General features: G+C 33.6%; 1 protein-coding gene across 1 annotated transcript in view; it reads right to left on the reverse strand.

The window, feature by feature from the left end:
* Positions 1-15,072, reverse strand: part of LOC106802893 (transmembrane protein 182-like) — a 119,451-nt gene extending 104,379 nt beyond the window's left edge. The window contains exons 1-3 of the mRNA XM_087427003.1: positions 14,890-15,072; positions 10,561-10,681; positions 1,568-1,666 (exon numbers count right to left, since the gene is read on the reverse strand). Of these exons, the coding sequence (XP_087283129.1) occupies positions 1,568-1,666; positions 10,561-10,681; positions 14,890-15,045 (376 nt within the window). The 5' untranslated portion in view covers positions 15,046-15,072. The remainder of the gene's footprint in view (positions 1-1,567; positions 1,667-10,560; positions 10,682-14,889) is intronic.
* Between the last annotated feature and the right edge of the window lie 3,054 nt (positions 15,073-18,126).

The following is an 18,126-nucleotide window of genomic DNA, read 5'->3' on the forward strand; positions in this document are numbered from 1 at the left end:
CTCTTTCTCTCTTCCTTTATAGTTTAATGGCTTTCTTTAGAGTTATGTTTAGATTCCTTTCTCATTTTCTTTTGTGCATTTACTGTAAGTTTCTGCTTTATGGTTACCGTGAGATTCATATGTAACTTCCTATATATATAATAGTCTGTTTTAAGTTGACAGCAGTTAAATTGGAACACATTCCAAAACTTTACATTTTTTTCTCACTCTCACTCCCCACATTTTATATTTTTGATGTCACATTTTATATCTTTTTATTTTATGCATCCCTTAACTAATTATTGTAGTTTTAGTTAATTTTACTCTTTTTGTCTTTTAACCTTCATACTTGCCTTATTGGAACATATTCCTTTGTCTCCTCATTTTGCCTGACTCTCTGTGTTTGTTTCTATGTATCAGGCAAATCAAGTACCTCTCCAAGTCTTGAAGGAGTAGTCTTGCGTAAGTGATATCACTTGGCGTCCAGAAACACAATCCCCTCTGACTACCAAATCTAGAAGCTTAAAGGGCATCCCCCGGGTGGGCTGTGAAAGTCCATTGGCTCTGACAGTGTCACCCAAGTGTTGTGTGGGGGAAGAGCTGTTTGCCCACCATGTCTGTCAGGGCCAAAAGAGCAATATGTGTGGGCAGAGCTGCTCACCTTCCATGTTTGTCGGTGCCACATGCAAGTGTCATGGGACTAGGAGGCTAGGCTGCTCACCCTCCTCATCTGTTGGTGTCAGGCATGAATTTATGTGCTTTTTGACTGATCTTTAGTTTGTTTACAATCCAATGTAAGTACAATAATTGTGGATGAAATAATGTGCTGTCTTGGATTTGATTTCAAATACCTCCCCCTACAAAAAAGGGGGAGAGGAATAGACGAAACAACAGATGATAATAATGTTAAAATGCTGATAATTTTTAAAGCTGGGTACTGGTTTCATGTGAATTTATAATGCTATTTATGCCATTCTATTTAGTTTTGTGTATATGTTCAAATATTTCCAAATTAAGGGTTTAAAAAAATCAAATGTACTATATTCAAGATAGGAAGATGATTCTACCTAACTTCTAATGCTAGAGAATGGAAATTGAATATGTTTCTGAATTGTGTTGGGAAAAATCCGCATGGAAATATTTGAATCTCTTGCTCAGTTCTATCTTGGATCAGTGTAGTGTAATAATCAAGATTTCAGGTTTTGGAATAAAAAATACCTGATTCGTAATTTGGGTTCTACAGCTTCTAATGTCTCTGAGCATCACTTTCCTCATTTGTAAAATGAGACTAACAGTATTTTACTTATAGGCTCATGTTAGGATGAAGCTAGATTCATTTTTATGCTTAGCACTTGGCAGATTTTCAAATTTCATTTGTTTTCCTTTTTTGCTTTACTTGCATCCAGTGTCATCCATTGATAAGGTGGCTGGGTTAAATCTATTTTGTGGCTGGAGAACATATGCAGAGATAACCATCTTAGACCAAAATCTAGCACAAAACACTGATGTCATTAATACTAAGTAAGCCTTTAAGTATATATCTTGGCCATACATATGATGAAGCCTGGGGATATTTTTCAAAACTCACCTGTAGTTGCATCAAAGGAAGGATGTGGAAAAGGTCCAACAGCAATTGGCATAGGAAAGAGATACCCAGGAATACAGCGCTTGGGATGAGGCTGATTCACTGCAAAAGATCAAATATAACTTATTTTGAATTTGAAGACCTTGGAAATTATACTCTGATCATTTATGCAAAAAAATCAATAAAATATTATAATCAAAGACTGAATAAATAACGAGATGAAAATATCTCATCTTGTAGATAAGGCTGTTGGGGCACAGAGAAAGGGAAATGACTTCCCCAAGGTCACACACGGAAAAATGGGGACTAGAATCCTTGTGTGTGAACTCTAATTCAATGTCTTTTTTATTTTTTGCACATTCAATTTACTCAGCATCCAGTATGTAATGAAAAGAACAAAGATAAGTGCTGTGGAGAATATTAAGTCTCCAGCTTCAAAGAGATTACAATAAAGTGGCAGAAATAAACACACATGTCCAAGAAACTATTATTAATTGTAGGCTGTTTCAAGGGATAGAAAATGTAGTAAGGATATTACTCTAGGTGACTAAGGGGAGGAATAGATTAATTCTAACCAGGAGGTACCAAGGAGGCATTCTTTTTTTTTTTTTTGTGAAGAAGATCAGCCCTGAGCTAACATCCATGCTAATCCTCCTCTTTTTGCTGAGGAAGACCGGCTCTTAGCTAATATCTATTGCTAATCCTCCTCCTTTTTTTTGCCCCAAAGCCCCAGTAGATAGTTGTATGTCATAGTTGCACATCCTTCTAGTTGTTGTATGTGGGACACGGTCTCAGCATGGCCGGAGAAGCTGTGCGTTGGTGCGCGCCCAGGATCCGACCCAGGCCGCCAGTAGCGGAGTGCGCGCACCCAACTGCTAAGCCATGGGGCTGGCCCAGGAGGCATTCGAACAGTTATAGAATTTGACTTTGGCCTTGAAGGATGATTATTAGTTTAACAAGTGAAAGTGGGATGAAGGACATTCTAGATAGAGAATAGGGCACAGGCACAGGCAGTGATATAGGAAAATAGAAAACATATTTGAGACAAGAACCTAGATTTCAGCAATGGAAAAGAAGTAAAAAGATTTCCACTTTCTAAAAGATCATAGGGCATGATAGGGACAAAACATAGCTACATATTTGGCAATATGGCACAGTGGTACCACTCTCATTTTATTTTCCAACTAAGAAACAAGGTGAGATACCACCTTACAAATTATAATATACAACACTATGACATAGGCCAAACCATCTGGAAGTAAGTTAACTGCTTGCATGTCAGATGCCTATAGTCATGGTAGCCAATATACTAGAAGACAGAATCAGGATGCAAAAAGATCTCAACAGTGGGTTGAACTTAGCATAATGAAATTTAACATGGATAAATGTAAAGTCTTGTACTTAATCTCAAATTCCACTTGTACCAGACAGATGGAAATATATGGATAAACAGAAAATAATATAGGCCAATGGAATTGATTATAAGTATAAGTTATTGTGCATTAGGCTTTCCAAAAAGGAAATGCCATTTTAGGCTGCATGAATAGAGGTAGCGTGTTCAAAAAAAATAAGTAATATGCCACATCTGGAGTAATATGTTAATGGTGAGTCCTCATTTTAAAAGGGCCGTGAGCAAATTTGTGCACACTCTGTGAAGAGTTATTAAATTGGTGACAGAATAAGAAATTATATCCTGTTAGAAACAGTAAGATGAAATTAGGATATTTAAGCATAAAAATGTGTGGCAGGGGTGATGATGAGAAGGCACAAATGATAATGCTCATTAGTCACTTGAGGAGCTGTCATAGATAGAGGTACTCAGTTTGTTCTGTGTGGCTCCAGAGGACAGAATCAGGGCCGGTGGTCAGAAGTTTCAGAAAGACTTATTTTTTTCCAGTAAAAAAAAAGAAACGTGTAGCAATTACAGCTGTCAGATATTACAATAGGGTGCCTGATGAAGGAATCTAAGCTTCCTTCAATGGAGATTTTTAAGAATAGACTTGATGGTTACTTGTCAACTTTTTTAGGGGGGATTCATACGTTAATCAGGTAAGGAGTTGGACTAGATATCCTCTAATGTCTTCTCTAATAGTAATGTTCTCTGATTATATAAGTGTATGAGAAAGCATGTCATCACAATGGAAGTGCTATTATATCAATATTAATACCAGTGTCTCATCATGATTAATGATATACTGAGACTGTTAAATGCATTAATGGAGTGACACTTATTTTAAAGTGTTTTCTGTTTAGCAGTAACACTTCATGATAAGTGGACATTTGTTTCCACTTAAATTACTAAAGAATTCCCATTGAATTGATTATTACTGCTGTATGAATACCAAATTAATTTGCTATAATAAATGCTTTTACAATTAATGTCAAAGAAAAGAATTAAGATTTGCCTATGCTCTAAAAATGTGGGTTATTAATGACAAGAAACTTTCATATTTATTCCTTGACATGTCTACTCCAACTCCATTTGACATACTTTATCCTCACCAGGTTTAATTCATAGATCTGTCATGTCTAGGCTGTCAATCTAGATTATGTATCTAAAGGCTACAAAGTGGTTCACAAACATTGATGGGGTATAGTCCACTGTGAGGAATAAATATCTAAAGGGAAAAATCAGTTGGAAAGAAAAAGTTTTATATACAAATATATTTATAAGCATTAATATGTGTGTGATGGGGAAACAGAACAATCAAAATGGCTGACAATAGATGAAAATCAAACAAATAAGGATACAAAAATATAAGGGAACGTTGGGTTGTTAGAAAAATGACAATTTCATGGACTATACCAATTTGAGACCTGGATATGAAGTAATGATAAGCAGAAAACTTGTACCTCAAATAATAGAGGCTACCAACAACTTAATAACAATATATGTGTATGATGATGTGGATCAAAATTATCTTTATTAAACAAATATTCAATAATCGTTGTAAAATATCAGGAAAAATAGATATATTTTTTAAAAATCCAATCATGTAAATTCTATAACCTGGACTACTAGTATTTTGAATTACATTATTCAAATATAATTCACATACTATACAATTCACCTATATATGTGCTCTAATCAGTTCTTTTTCATGTATGGAGAAAGTTGTGAAACCATCACCATAATATAGTTTTTGAACATTTTCATCACCCTAAAATGAAATTCCTTACCTATTAGCAGTCATTCTTCACTCACCCAACCTCAGTGTTAAGCAACCACTAATCTACTTTTTGTCCCTATAGATGTACCTTTCAGGACTTTTCATATTAATGGAAGCATTCAATATGTGGTCTTTTGTAAATGGCTTTTTTCGTTTAGCATAATGTTTTCAAGTTTCATCCATGTTGTAGCTGTTTCAAAACTTCATTCTTTTTTACTGATGAATAACATTCCATTGTACAGATATACCATATATTTTAATCCATTCATGAGTGGACAGACAATTGAATTGTTCCACTTTTTGGATATTATGAATAATGCTGCTTTGAATATTAATGTACAAGTTTTTGTTGGGACAGATTTTGTTTTCTCTTAGGTATATTCCTAGAGCAGAATTGCTAACTCTATGTTTAACCTCTGGAGGAACTGTCATACTGTTTCCCAAAGTGGCTGCAACACTTTATGTAACAACCAGTTGTGTATAAGTGTTCCAATTTCTCCATATTATCCCCAAACTTAGCATCTGTCTTCTTGTTTATAGCCATCTTTGTGGATGTGAAGTGGTATCACATTGTGGTTTTGATTTTCATTTCCTGGATTGCTAATGATGTTGAGCATCATTTATGTCCTTATTGGTCATTTGTATATCCTCTTTGGAGAAATGTCTATTCATTTGTTTTTTTACAATTTTAATTGTGTTATTTTTCCTTTCATTATTGAGTTTTAAGCGCTCTTTCTTCATTCTGGATACAAGTCCCTTAGGAGATAGATACATGATTTGCAATTATTTTCTCTCGTTATGTTAATGGTCTTTTCATTTTCTTGGTGGAATTATAAGCAGCACAAAAATTTTAAAATTTAAAGTCCAATTTATCTATTTTTTGACCCTTATATTTTTAATTTCATATCTAAGAAACTATCTCCTAGTCCAATTCATGAAGATTGCTCATATATTTTCTTGTAAGAATGTTATGGTTTTAGCTCTTATATTTAGGTCTATGATTCATTTTTACTTAATTAATGTGTATGATATGAGATAGGAGTGCAATTCATTCTTTTGCTTGTGGATAACAGTGTTTCAGTACCATTTGTTGAAAGATTATTCTTTCCATACTGAATTCTGCCTGAACCCTTGTCTAACATCAATTAACCATAAACCTAAGGGTTTCTTATTAGACTCTCAACTCTATTCCATTGATCTGTATGTTTATCCTTGTGACACTACCACACTGATTTGATTACTGTAGTTTTACAGTAAATTTTAAAATGTGTGAGTTCTCCAGTTTTGGTATTTTTCAATATTGTATTTGCTGTTCTGAGTCCCTTGCATTTCCATAAGAATTTTAGAATCAGGGTAGCAATTTCTGAGGGAAAAAAAAGAGCTACACCTATGATAGAGATTACATTGAAATTTTAGATCAATTTAAGGGGTATTACCATCTTAATAATATTAAGTTCCCAATCCAGAAACATGGGATGTCTTTTCATTTGTTCAAAAGTCTGTTAATTTCTTTCAACAATATTTTGTAGATTTCAGCATACAAGTCTTACACTTCTTTTGCTAAATTTATTTCCAAATATTTTATTTTCATACTATTGTAAATGGAATTGTTTTCTTAACTTCATTTTATAATGTTTATTGCCATTGAAATACCATTGATTTTTGTATATAAATCTTGTGTCCTGAAACTTTGCTGAATATTTTTATTAGTTCTAATAGATTTTTTAGTGTATTCCTTAGGATTTTCTATATATAAGATGATGTCATTTGCAAATAGAGATAATTTTACTTTTTAATTTCCAATTATTTCTTTGAGGGAAATATTTTCATTAATAATTCAATCTCTTTTACTTATTATAGGTCTATTCAGATTCTCTATTTTATTCTTGAGTCAGTTTCTGTAGTTTGTGTCTTTTTAGTAATTTATTCATCTTCATTACCCTAGTAACTTCATCTAGGTTATCTAATTTGTTAGCATACAGGTGTATGTAGTGTTTCTCTTTAATTATTTTTATTTCTATACTGTCAGTAGTGATGTCAATGCTAACATTTTTGTCAGTGTAACATTTTTATCCTTTTAATAGTTTTTATTTTGCAGGTTTTTTGTTTTTATTTTTTGGTGAGGAAGATTGGCCCTGAGCTAAAGTCTGTTGCCAATCCTCCACTTTTTGCTTGAGTAAGACTGGCCCTGAGCTAACATCTGTACCAATCTTCCTCTATTTTGTATGTGGGTCGCTGCCACAGCACGGCTTGATGAGTGGTGTAGGTCCACACTCACGTTCTGAATCCACAAACCCTGGGCTGCTGAAGTGGAGCATGCCGAAATTAACCATTACACCACTGGGCTGGCCCACTTTTAATAGTTTTTTAACCTTATTTTTTAAGTTATTTTTTAGTAGTTTCTCTGGGGCATACAGTTTACATATTTATTTATTAGAATTACTTCACATTTATACTGATTGTTTCAGTAACATGTAGAATTCTTTTTCTATATATCTCTATTTTCTCCCCAAATTTTTGGGCAATTATTCACATACATATATCACATCTAAGTATGTTAAAAACTAAAAATTCATTGTTATAATTATTACCTCATATAATTTTATGTTTTTTAAAAAGCTCTTTTTTATGTTTTTTTAAGTTTTTTGGTGTTCCTTTGTACATGGTGACTTGACTTTCTCTTTTCTACCCCCTGTAGTAAATTTTTCATTGCAATTATTCAACTTTCAACTCCAGAATTTTTATTTATAAAAATGATTTCTTTTTATTGACGCTCTCAATTTGATGAGACATTGTCATAATGCATTCCTTCAATCTTTTAAGCATGGTTTACTTAATGCATTTTTTTCCCCACATCCATCCAAGCACTAGTAGCTTAGCGATTCCTTCTCTGATCACTCGTAAGAGAGTGCAGTCTTGGGCATGTACACAAACTTCTAGCATTTCTGGGATGTATCTGATATTATTTTTAAGCCTAGATTCCTAGGAGTTGACCCTGGTCAGAATAGCTTATTGTCTAGTCAGTGTTTGGTCATAGATTGTGTTTAAACCCCTTATGCCAGCGAGGCTTCAGTTCTGTGTTAATGGCTCTGTATGTATTGGGAAATGCTTCCAAGTCTGCCCTACATTTTGCTCTGATTGCTTCTGAGTGGGTACAGTTTGGCACATACGTACAGTTTTCCCAAACCCCAGAATTTACTACACTCCCAAGAGAGCTCTTCTGGATTGTCTTTCTTAATTCTCCCTATTAACCTTCTGGCTGCTTTATTGTTTTGCTTGTACCATATTGCTAATGGCCTCCTTTTAATTGCTCTCTGAAAAGATCTCACTGTTTCTGATAACACTCTTTGACAAGGAGATCTCCAATCTCTGTTCCAAATTAGTCAGTTCTTCAGACAGAGTTGCAGAACACTTTTATCTTATGTCCTATATCTCTTGCCTAACATTCCCCCAGGGCAGAATTCCTGCACCTTTGCAGCAAAGCTGGGGGCAGGAAACCCAAATGACACCCCCATTCTATGAATGCATGCTGGGGGGGGGCAGGTGGCAGCCTCTTTGTTCTCTCCAGTGTCGAACCTCTACCCAATGAACAAATCAGTGTAGGACAATAGGGACCAGTTTTCTCAACCTGCTGTACCTGGTAGAACTTCCACCCTATGAGTGGGGCTTGGCACAGGCAGGGAGACCACGCCTTTCTACTGCACACTTAGAACAGAGCTGCTGTAAGTCATGGCTGGAGAGTATAAGACATACTAACAGGTTGCCCCTTGCAGAAATAAACCATAATTTAGACTGGGAGCCAGACAAAAAGGAGCCCCTGTTTAATTAGCTGCACACACACAGGGTAGAGCTTCCAAACACAGAGCTGAGGATAGGGGTTTAACAGAGTGGGTTGAGGCTCAAATGCCACAAACTCATGATGCTCTCACTGAGATTTAATAAATAGTCTTGAATGAAAGCATCTCTATTTTTTGTACACCTTCAGGACAATGTCCAGAGAGTTTGAATGACTGTTTTTTATAATTTTCAACAGTTAAATTGTTTTGTTGGGGAATGGGTCCTCTAACCTACTTATTCCATAATGCTAGAAATCCTGCCTCACTACTAGTATTTTAGTATATGTGGTTGCTGATATTTTCAAATGTCTTCATTTTTGTTGTAAAATTATTCAAATACAATGGATTTTTAAAAAATTTGTTAGGATTTGCACAGCATATTAATGGAAGGTATTTTCCTTGAGGCATTATATACCCAGATTTGTGGTTTCCCACTGTCATTCATTTATAGTTCTTCACAATTTGGCCCAAATCTACTTTCAGATCTGATCCCCAACCACACCACCCCATGAACCCTCAATGACAGTCAGAGTGATCTACCTACTCTCTCAAAAGAGACAAGTTTTTTCCTATCTCTATATTGTTATTCATACCCCTCAGTGTACTCTACCTTTTTAACTTTCCACCCAAATCTTTCCTATCATTCAGGACTTAATTCAACTTCTGTCTCCAACAGGAAACAATCCCTGACAACCATAGTTCTTAAATCCCTCTCTTTCCCTTGACCTTTTAAATATTTAATGCCTATACTCATAGTATATAGCCTATACTGCCTTGTGACATCAATTACATCCTTGCCTTTTTTATTGTATTTGTGAATGTGTTTACGCCTGACACCAATTAGGAAATAAGCTCTTGAAGGATGTGGATTACATCCAATGACTTCCTAGCTAAATATAGTACTGTGAATATATGATTTCTTCATGAATATTTCTTTGAGTAAATCTGTATTCTGATGAATTCTGAAGGAGGATTCCATTTGTATTGACATTGTAATTACAATGTTATAGAAACAAGAACCTCTTAAGCACACTTGCAAATAAGATCCCTAGATTATTGGATCATTAAAAACAAATAGCATTTGCCCTTTGATACACACATTCTAGAGTTACAACAGTTACCAGGAGTTCCTGACAGAGTAGTGTATTAGAGTTCTTAATCATATTCTTTATTTGTATTTAGATTATTCTTATTATGTTCATATAATATTTTAAGAACAAATGTGCTAAAAACAGCTAGTTAAATAGATACGGTCCTTGACCATGTTTTGACTCCTGAATTTCCCTCAAACCACAGTTCATTGAATGCCATTAATTTGATTTGCAGCTTGATGGAGAGAGAGAATATCTAGACAAATAGAAAGAAACAAGGCTCAATTATTTTTATTAACCTCATTGGTGCTGCATATTAAATTAACATTGATAAACATGCTGGAAATAATCACCTTTAAAAAATAAGCAAAAAGAGGTTAAGCAATTTGCCAACAGTCAAGCAGTTATAAAGTGATAAAGTAAGGATTAGAAGCCCTGTCTCCAGTGCGTAAAATTATTTCAACAGGTAGGTAAAATCCTGGTCAGTTCTTAAAAAGAATATGATTTTTAAAATAGTTAAGCTTAAATTAAATGAAGATCCTAAATTTTCAAGCTTTATGTTGCCACTTTTTAAACTTTAATTCCACCTTAGTAACTTATAATTATATAGAAAGGCATAAGTAGCATGATAAGACAACTATTCTATCTTGGAAGAAAACATGGATGATTTTATGTCTGACTCTAAGGCAAGTAGGATCTTATTCAGATGGCTTCAATATAACCAGTTGCCTTCCAGGCCAAACAACTAATGAAAACAGAAAGTGTTATCCTCCAATCTTGGGCTTTTAATACTGAGTATACATCCCTAATATATATCCCCTTCAATTTCCATATAAGATATTATTTTTGAAGCTGAGGCCATATCTTTAAAATATCAGATAATAATATCTCACACTCACTAAACCAGTATCTCCAAACTGAAGTTTGTGGATCATCTCCAAAGAACCAGCACCTCCAGAAGAAGCCTTCATGGTGATATATAAAGGACATTTCCTCGTAGTCTCTCACATTTTCATCATTCTATAAAAACAAATATTCAAACTTTGGAAATTTTGGCTTCACAAATGAAATCTCATTTTGCATGGAATTCTACAAGATACTGAGTACTATTTTTCTGCAGAGTAGGAAGTTCATTATAGAAAGTGCTGTCTGGCATGTGTTTTGTACCCGTGCTTCTCAAATTTTAATGTGCACTCAAGTCAACTAGAAATCTTGTTAAGATATACATTCTGATTTATTACAACTGAATGAGACATAAAATTCTGCATTTCCAAGAAGGTCCCAAGTGATGCCATTTTTGCTGGTGTGTGGACTTTAATTTGAGTAGGGAGACTTTATATTGTTTGAAAAAACCAATAACGAATGGAAAAATGTTGATATTTTTGAAGTCTGTTGGTAGGTAGATGAATAATCATTATACTATTCCCTCTATTATTGTATATTTTTAAATTTTTTATAATGAAAAGTTTTAAATGTTGAAAATTTCAAAATTAAGAATAAGTGCATTAGATGTACAGTATTAGGCCTGGAGTAGGCTCAATACATTTCTTTGGTTGACTGACTGCCTAATTACAGCAATGTAAATGGAGAGCATAGGTTTCACAAACTCCTTAATTTTAGAAGGACTTGAGAAAGAGTCCATTGATTCTGTGCAATGTGACTGAGGGGTTAGTACTCTCAAAAGAACAATATCAGTTAAACAGTTGCCTCACTAAAATATACATAAATACATTATAAAATTTTGATTTTCCTTAAATATTGTATATTTCTCCTATATGTTCCCCTAAATAATAACTTAGAGAACCATTGCACTATAACTTTGGCCTAACAATCATAGCAGGACCTTTTTCCGTGGTCACAGCCAATGAGTTGAGTTCCTGAAGTGGCACCATTTATGTTGCACATTTGCACTAATCCGACTAGACAAATGTCTCTAAGGAACAAAGATGTATTGAAAAATATTGCAGCCAGAGTATCTCCACGGTTGAAATTTTTCAAAGTGGTGTGACTAGGAGATAAGATTTGAATAGTCAAGCCTCACTTATTCCCAAGAGTACAAAGTAAGGCTAGATTGACTAGGAAAAAGTCTAGACTAAAAGACATATGTTAAGAAATCTAGTTTTTTTACTTTCAAGTACATAGTTATTTAAACTAGACTTTAAAAAGGCATTGTCTACTAGTAGTCCTTAGGGAGCTCAATTTAACTAATAAGATATTTTTTCTGATGTAAATGGGTGCTTCCAAATGAGGGGATTCAACAGTTATTCTCTTAAGTCATCTAAATATTATTTCTGAATACTTGTGTAATCTTTTAATTTTAAGTAGCTGTAAAGAAAATCATATTAAAAAACCTGGAAAATTCAGGATAGCTCCAAGTGATCTCTACTAATGAAAAACAAAGAATGTGACTATTTCATATGATTAATGTATTTGGCCAATGTAGAAATAGTTTTCAATACTTCTCTCAATGTCTAAACTATATACTGGGTGTGTTCTCCAACCTTCAGTTTCCATATAAGTTTTTTTTGCCACATAGTATAGAAGAGCAGGGTTAAGATCCAAATGTTAAAACTGTAGATTATTGGACTTAGACTTGTTGACTCAAACTCTCTGAACAGCGAAGGCCAGGAAGCCACATTAAAAAAAAAAATATCTCCCTAGGTAATTCTAGCACACAGTAGTTTGAGAATTCTTTTTTTTTTAATTAATTAATTTATTTATTTTAATTTTTTGTTTATCGCAGTAACATTGGTTTATAACATTGTATAAATTTCAGGTGTACATCATTATACTTCTATTTCTGCATAGATTACATCATGTTCACCACCCAAATACTAATCACAACCCATCACCACAGACAGTTCAACAGTGGCCAACTAGGAAAGAAGCTACAGATGAAATTTGTCAATTGTTCCATTTGCTAACAGCTATGATTAGCTATGTATTATGAGAAGAGAATATGGGTGGGAATTGCTAACCAAAATAAGATAGGAGATTAGCTGTGGATCTTTTTCTTTTTCTCTCTCTCTGTGCCTCAATTATTAATGCTCAAGAAGACTATGTTACACTCTGCTGACAAGCAAAAGCTAACATGTACAACAATATATCTTCATATTATTCTCTGCTTTCTCCACATAAGTGTAATACTAGCTTCTCATTCTATGTAATTCCTTGTTAGAAAACAGAAATAATTGCATTAAATAAACTTTAAGTATTTGAGATCTTCTGATTCATTATTTTTGTTAATTTCTTATTTCCAGCAAGTACCATTCTAAATAGTATTCTTAATGTAGAAACAGTATAGTGAGAGTCCAGAATAATAATTACTACTGATAAGCACCTTATACTTTTGATGACTTGGAGATACCTTTATTCCAACATATTAATTATTATAGGGAGAACAGAAGTTTTAAATAATTAATTGATTTGTTAATTATCATTTCCTATTTATGAGACATTAGCTCCAGGTCTGATATTTGCTTCTTACACACATGTAGGAAATATGAAATAGACCCTGATGTAATGAAATTATCAGGAAACAGTGGACGTACCACTGGAATGAGAGAAAAGATAACTAGGGTTCTAGTTGTTTTTCAGTCAATAGTTCTGTGGGCTTAAGTCACTTCTCTTTTTTGAATATCAATTTCCTTGTCTGTATAATTCATTCAGTAAATGTTTACTGAGAATCAAATGTGTGTTAGTCAATATACTGGTTGCTTTAGATACAAAAATAGATTTTGTAAGCAATGTCATTAACTTAGTGTGATGAAAATAGCACTAGTTGCAGAGTGAGGTGACTAGTGCTTATTACAGTCTGGACCAGATGATTTGTAAGATCACTTCCAGTTCTAACATTCTAGGATTCTATTTGTTGTCTGAAAGTGCTGTTCATAGACATCTAGTACTGCTTCCTGGGGAGAACTGACAGTTCCTATCGAAGATTTCTAACTAATCATAGATGCAAATGTAGTATGTGGCAGCATAAGTAGTATAATATCACAGATGCCAAAAAGGTATCCCCTTGGAAAATCTCCCTCCAGCCAAGATTAAGGTAGCTTAAACCTACTATTAGAAATGCATTCAGTTGATCTCTTTAGAATACAAATACTTCTGGGAGTGTTAGTACCTTAACATTAACCCATCATCTATGGATAAATAAGTAAATCAGAGCTTTAGCTGGCAGCAGGTTTTTATTAATGCTGAGTAAAGAGCATAGAGTACTTTAGGAACTGCAGAAATGGAAGCCTCTCTGAAAGGAAAAATGGAATAAAAAACAAAGAATGATGGCATGAGAGAAAACTTTAGTCAACTTCTGAATTTTCTGAAAACTAAGACTTCAGCATTTCCACACTCCTCACACAGAGCAATCCAGAGAAGTTTGGCTCAGGCTGCCAGGTCTCTGTGGTACTGAATCTTTAAGAGGAGCAATAGCTTTTCTTCTTTACTGGAAAATCACTTCAAAAATTAAATATATTTTTCCAGAAGAAGACATTGCAAGAACAACTACAATTGTTTAATAGTGAATGATGAGTATTTTTGTAATGTGATTATATTTGTTTCCTGACATTAAAATTTGAAAAAAAGTTTTGGTTTACAAGTAAACTTTTCTGTAAAATATCCTTTCTTATTGGACTAAAGTTATAACAAAACAAAAGCAAATTGCTGAAGTCCTGAAAGAGAAATACTTTTTCCTCAGGAGAGTTCATGTAGACAAACATAATGTTTCAAGTTTATTTAATGATTGGATAGAAATGTTTGCTTTTATTTTCCCTCCCAAGTCTTGAATTTAGCTTTGTTGTTCCAACTGTTAAATATATATATATTTGGCAAATCCAATTCTCAGTTTTAATTGAGAAAATAACTAAAAATAAAATCACAATAATAAGAACATTTTTCAAACTAATAATCAAGATTATGAGGTTTTAGTGTGAGAATAACATTCCTGACATTGTAAATATGCAACAATATATATTCAAGCTGTCTGGCATATTTCCCATTTAGTATGCCATTCTTTCCTATGAGGATAACCATGTGTTCCATGTCTCCAATCTACAAATCAATCCTAGAAAATATTTACAAAATTTGAAAAGAACATCTACTAAAATTAAAAGCTAAAGAATCATCTTACATTGCTAGCATGTTAATTTTTAAAGCACAAGTTTTCTTGATGTGTAATTATTTGAAATTCCATACTTTTTAAAGAGTATATTTATTAGATTTCTGTTTACCTCTTCTTCGATGTCTGAAGTTCCATTGTTAGAGTCAAAATTTTCACAGGTCTCTGTTGCAAGTAACCAATATTCTGTTCCAAATGCTACAAGAAATAGGATAATGCCAACAGCACCAATAATTCCTGCTATGAGAGCAGCAATTCCAACCTTCATGATAGAACTGGTAGATTTATTGCTCAAAATTGTATGCAAAAGAAATACTGAAATGACCAGTTGCTGAGGCACAGCCTGTGGGTCTCAACAGAAGACACTATTTTAAGACTAGGATTAACATCTTTTGTGACGGGTCTAGGTTTCACTGGGCTGTGGGAGAAGAGCTATTAAAAGCAAATGACTTGATTCAATTAAGCCATTGAGCTATCCACAAACATGCTCCAAAGTTTCCCACAGGAAAACAAGCCCCTTGTTCCACCATCTATACACGCACACACACACATGCACACACACATGCTTATCAATTTCACAAAGTAACTAGAAAATGGAGAGAGAAAAATATATAATAGTAGCTTCTGTCTTCCATGTAAATTGAGTTATTGACATCTACAATAGAAGTAGTGGCTACCTAGAGTGAAGATGACAAATTATCGTGATTATTATTTAAACATTTACAATAAACATTATTAAGCAAGAAGAATGTGCAAAACCCTCAACAAAACTTAATGTTGAATACAGCTCTTACAAACTAGTTTTCAAGGCTCAGCAGAGAGGCTATAAGCACTCCTTTTTACAAAGGATATAGAACTTTAAAATTTCACAGTTAAAAATAAGACTATCATTTCTCTTGTCATAGATATCATACTCTAACTATAGGTTGGTGGCAATAATTGGGCTAGAAGGACATCAAGGAATATAGGCATGATGTAAATTATAATTTATTTAATCATATTTTAGGTACGTTTAGAGAAGAGTGACATCATAGAAAGCCAGTGAGATCACAAATGCCTTATTTTAAAGAGGATGGAAAAGTGAGTTGCGGTATATTTTTGTATTAACTGAATAATCTTTACAGTTAGCTTGGGTTTGAATTTCAGTTATTTCATTTAATAGCTTATGACTTTGAACAAGTTTCTAAACTTCTGTTTCTTCACTACTAAAATGGTGATAATAATAGTACATAACTTATAAGTTTGTTAAGATATAACACACATAAAGCATATAATGCCTGGCACATTGTAAGAAACAATCCATATTTTTTGAATACCCTCTTTCTAAACAGCCTTATGTGAGACTTTAGGATATAAAAAAGAAACATTGCCCTTAAGGAACTAGTTATTGATTAGGAACATAAGATATACACATATGAGTCAAATAAAAATAATACAGGATATACAATCAAGTGCTAAAAATTATTAGTTGAGAGAATAGATCTTTGAATACACTATTTGCTAAGTACTGTGTGATATTTTTATGGTGAAAAGAATGTTATATAAGCTCTGGTCCTTCTTAATATTAGGGAAGCTAGTCTTGGAAGGGGTTATTACTCTCTCACACATACAAGTAAAATGTGATATATGGTTCAAAGAATGTTATAGGGACTCAGAGAAACAAGGAACATGAAGAATTTGGACAGGTGGCAGAGATAGGAGTGGCAGAAGGGACTTGGAGAGGCTGTTCCAGGAAGATAGACTTTGTCCAACTGCCCTGTAGGGCTTTCTACACAGTCTGGATCCTTCACATCGTATAAAGAAAAGAATGCAACCCCTCTCCAAAACCTTCAGGCTGGCTGGCTGAATGCATTATTCTTTAACTGAGCGAAAGGCAGCTGGGAAAGGCACACACACAAAAAGAGAGTCCAAATATCTTTCATTTGGCAAAGCTCCTGCTAGTACCAGGCCAAAAGAACAAGTTGGGATGAGACTTTGCACTTATTTTTCAGGAAGGTCATCACTGTCAGCATTAAAGGAAAATACTGCTATGAATATTTTCCTTGAATGAAGACTATAATTGTCTTGTTTCCCAAGTATATCTTCAAGCTTTAAGCACCTCAGGGTAAAGCTAATTTACTTAGTGGTACAGAGGTTCATAAATCAACTGTGGACTAGAATCTTGTGTAGGTGACAATGTGCTGTCACATGAAAATTATCCATTGGCTTTTACAAAAGGAAGTTGTATATCTGACAAAGATCTGGTAACTAAAACAAGAAAATGAGGAGTAAGTAATTGGCAGTATGTGAAGAATTATATAGTGAGATCTGATTTCTCTCCAGTCTTAGAAGCCAAGGACTATGATTGTTGTTAAAAGTTAAAACAGTAACCGTTATTTTGACCACTAAATATTTAGCAAGTTAAGTACCTAAGTGAACTATGGATTATACTTTCTTGTTCTCATTTACACTGCCACAAAGGGGATGGCTACCTCTTATCAAAATTCATTTTACAGTTGATAACTTCTCTCAATTGCTATATATCTTCAAAATTGGTAATATTGAATGAGGATCCCTCATGTAGAAGAAAACACGATCAATCTGTAAAGAAACATGAGACAGGATCTTGTCTAATTAGATACCAACATATTGCAAGTAAATGCTTTCTTAAGATTAAATGCAACGTTGTTATTTATTAGCTACATGTGTAATAGATGGTTACTAAGCAACTATATCATAAACCATCATTTTAACTACTTCAGATCAATCAATATATCTGATATACTTTTGAGAAAGAATAATTTCTTAATTTATTATCATTTTGACATCATTAGAAGGTAAAAATATAAAGTAAAATATTATTTTGTTATTGACATTATTTCCTAAGTCATAAAGTAATAGAGTTATTCAAATGCAAAGCTGGATCCATGTGAATTATATGTGGTTACTGAAATCTGATTGACCTTTTTTCCTTTACTATGACATTAAGATCAATTTGAAAACTGTTTAACTTGTCTGTTTTGTGTACACTTTTGAAAAATTACCAGAGATCAGTTTTAAATATGGATGCTAAATCCCAATATATAATGCACCCTAGGTAAAAATGAATGCCGCTTACATTAACAATCGATTATTTCCTTACTAAATTCTAACTATTGAATGTAAGACAATGTTTTACTAAATTTACAGGAGAGAAAAAGTTAGGTATGCTTCATTTTCTATATGCAATATGTATAATTTTAGTCAAGATTCAACACTGTTTTTATTATATTTTCTATGTGTCATGTAGATTTTTAAACAGAAATTCCCCTCTACAATTTCACTATCTTACTAGAAACATAATGGTATGTTTGGAGATAAAATACTGGAG

The sequence above is a fragment of the Ceratotherium simum genome, chromosome X (genome assembly GCF_057802395.1).
Source record: "Ceratotherium simum simum isolate JZ-2026a chromosome X, ASM5780239v1, whole genome shotgun sequence".
Lineage (NCBI taxonomy): Eukaryota > Metazoa > Chordata > Mammalia > Perissodactyla > Rhinocerotidae > Ceratotherium > Ceratotherium simum.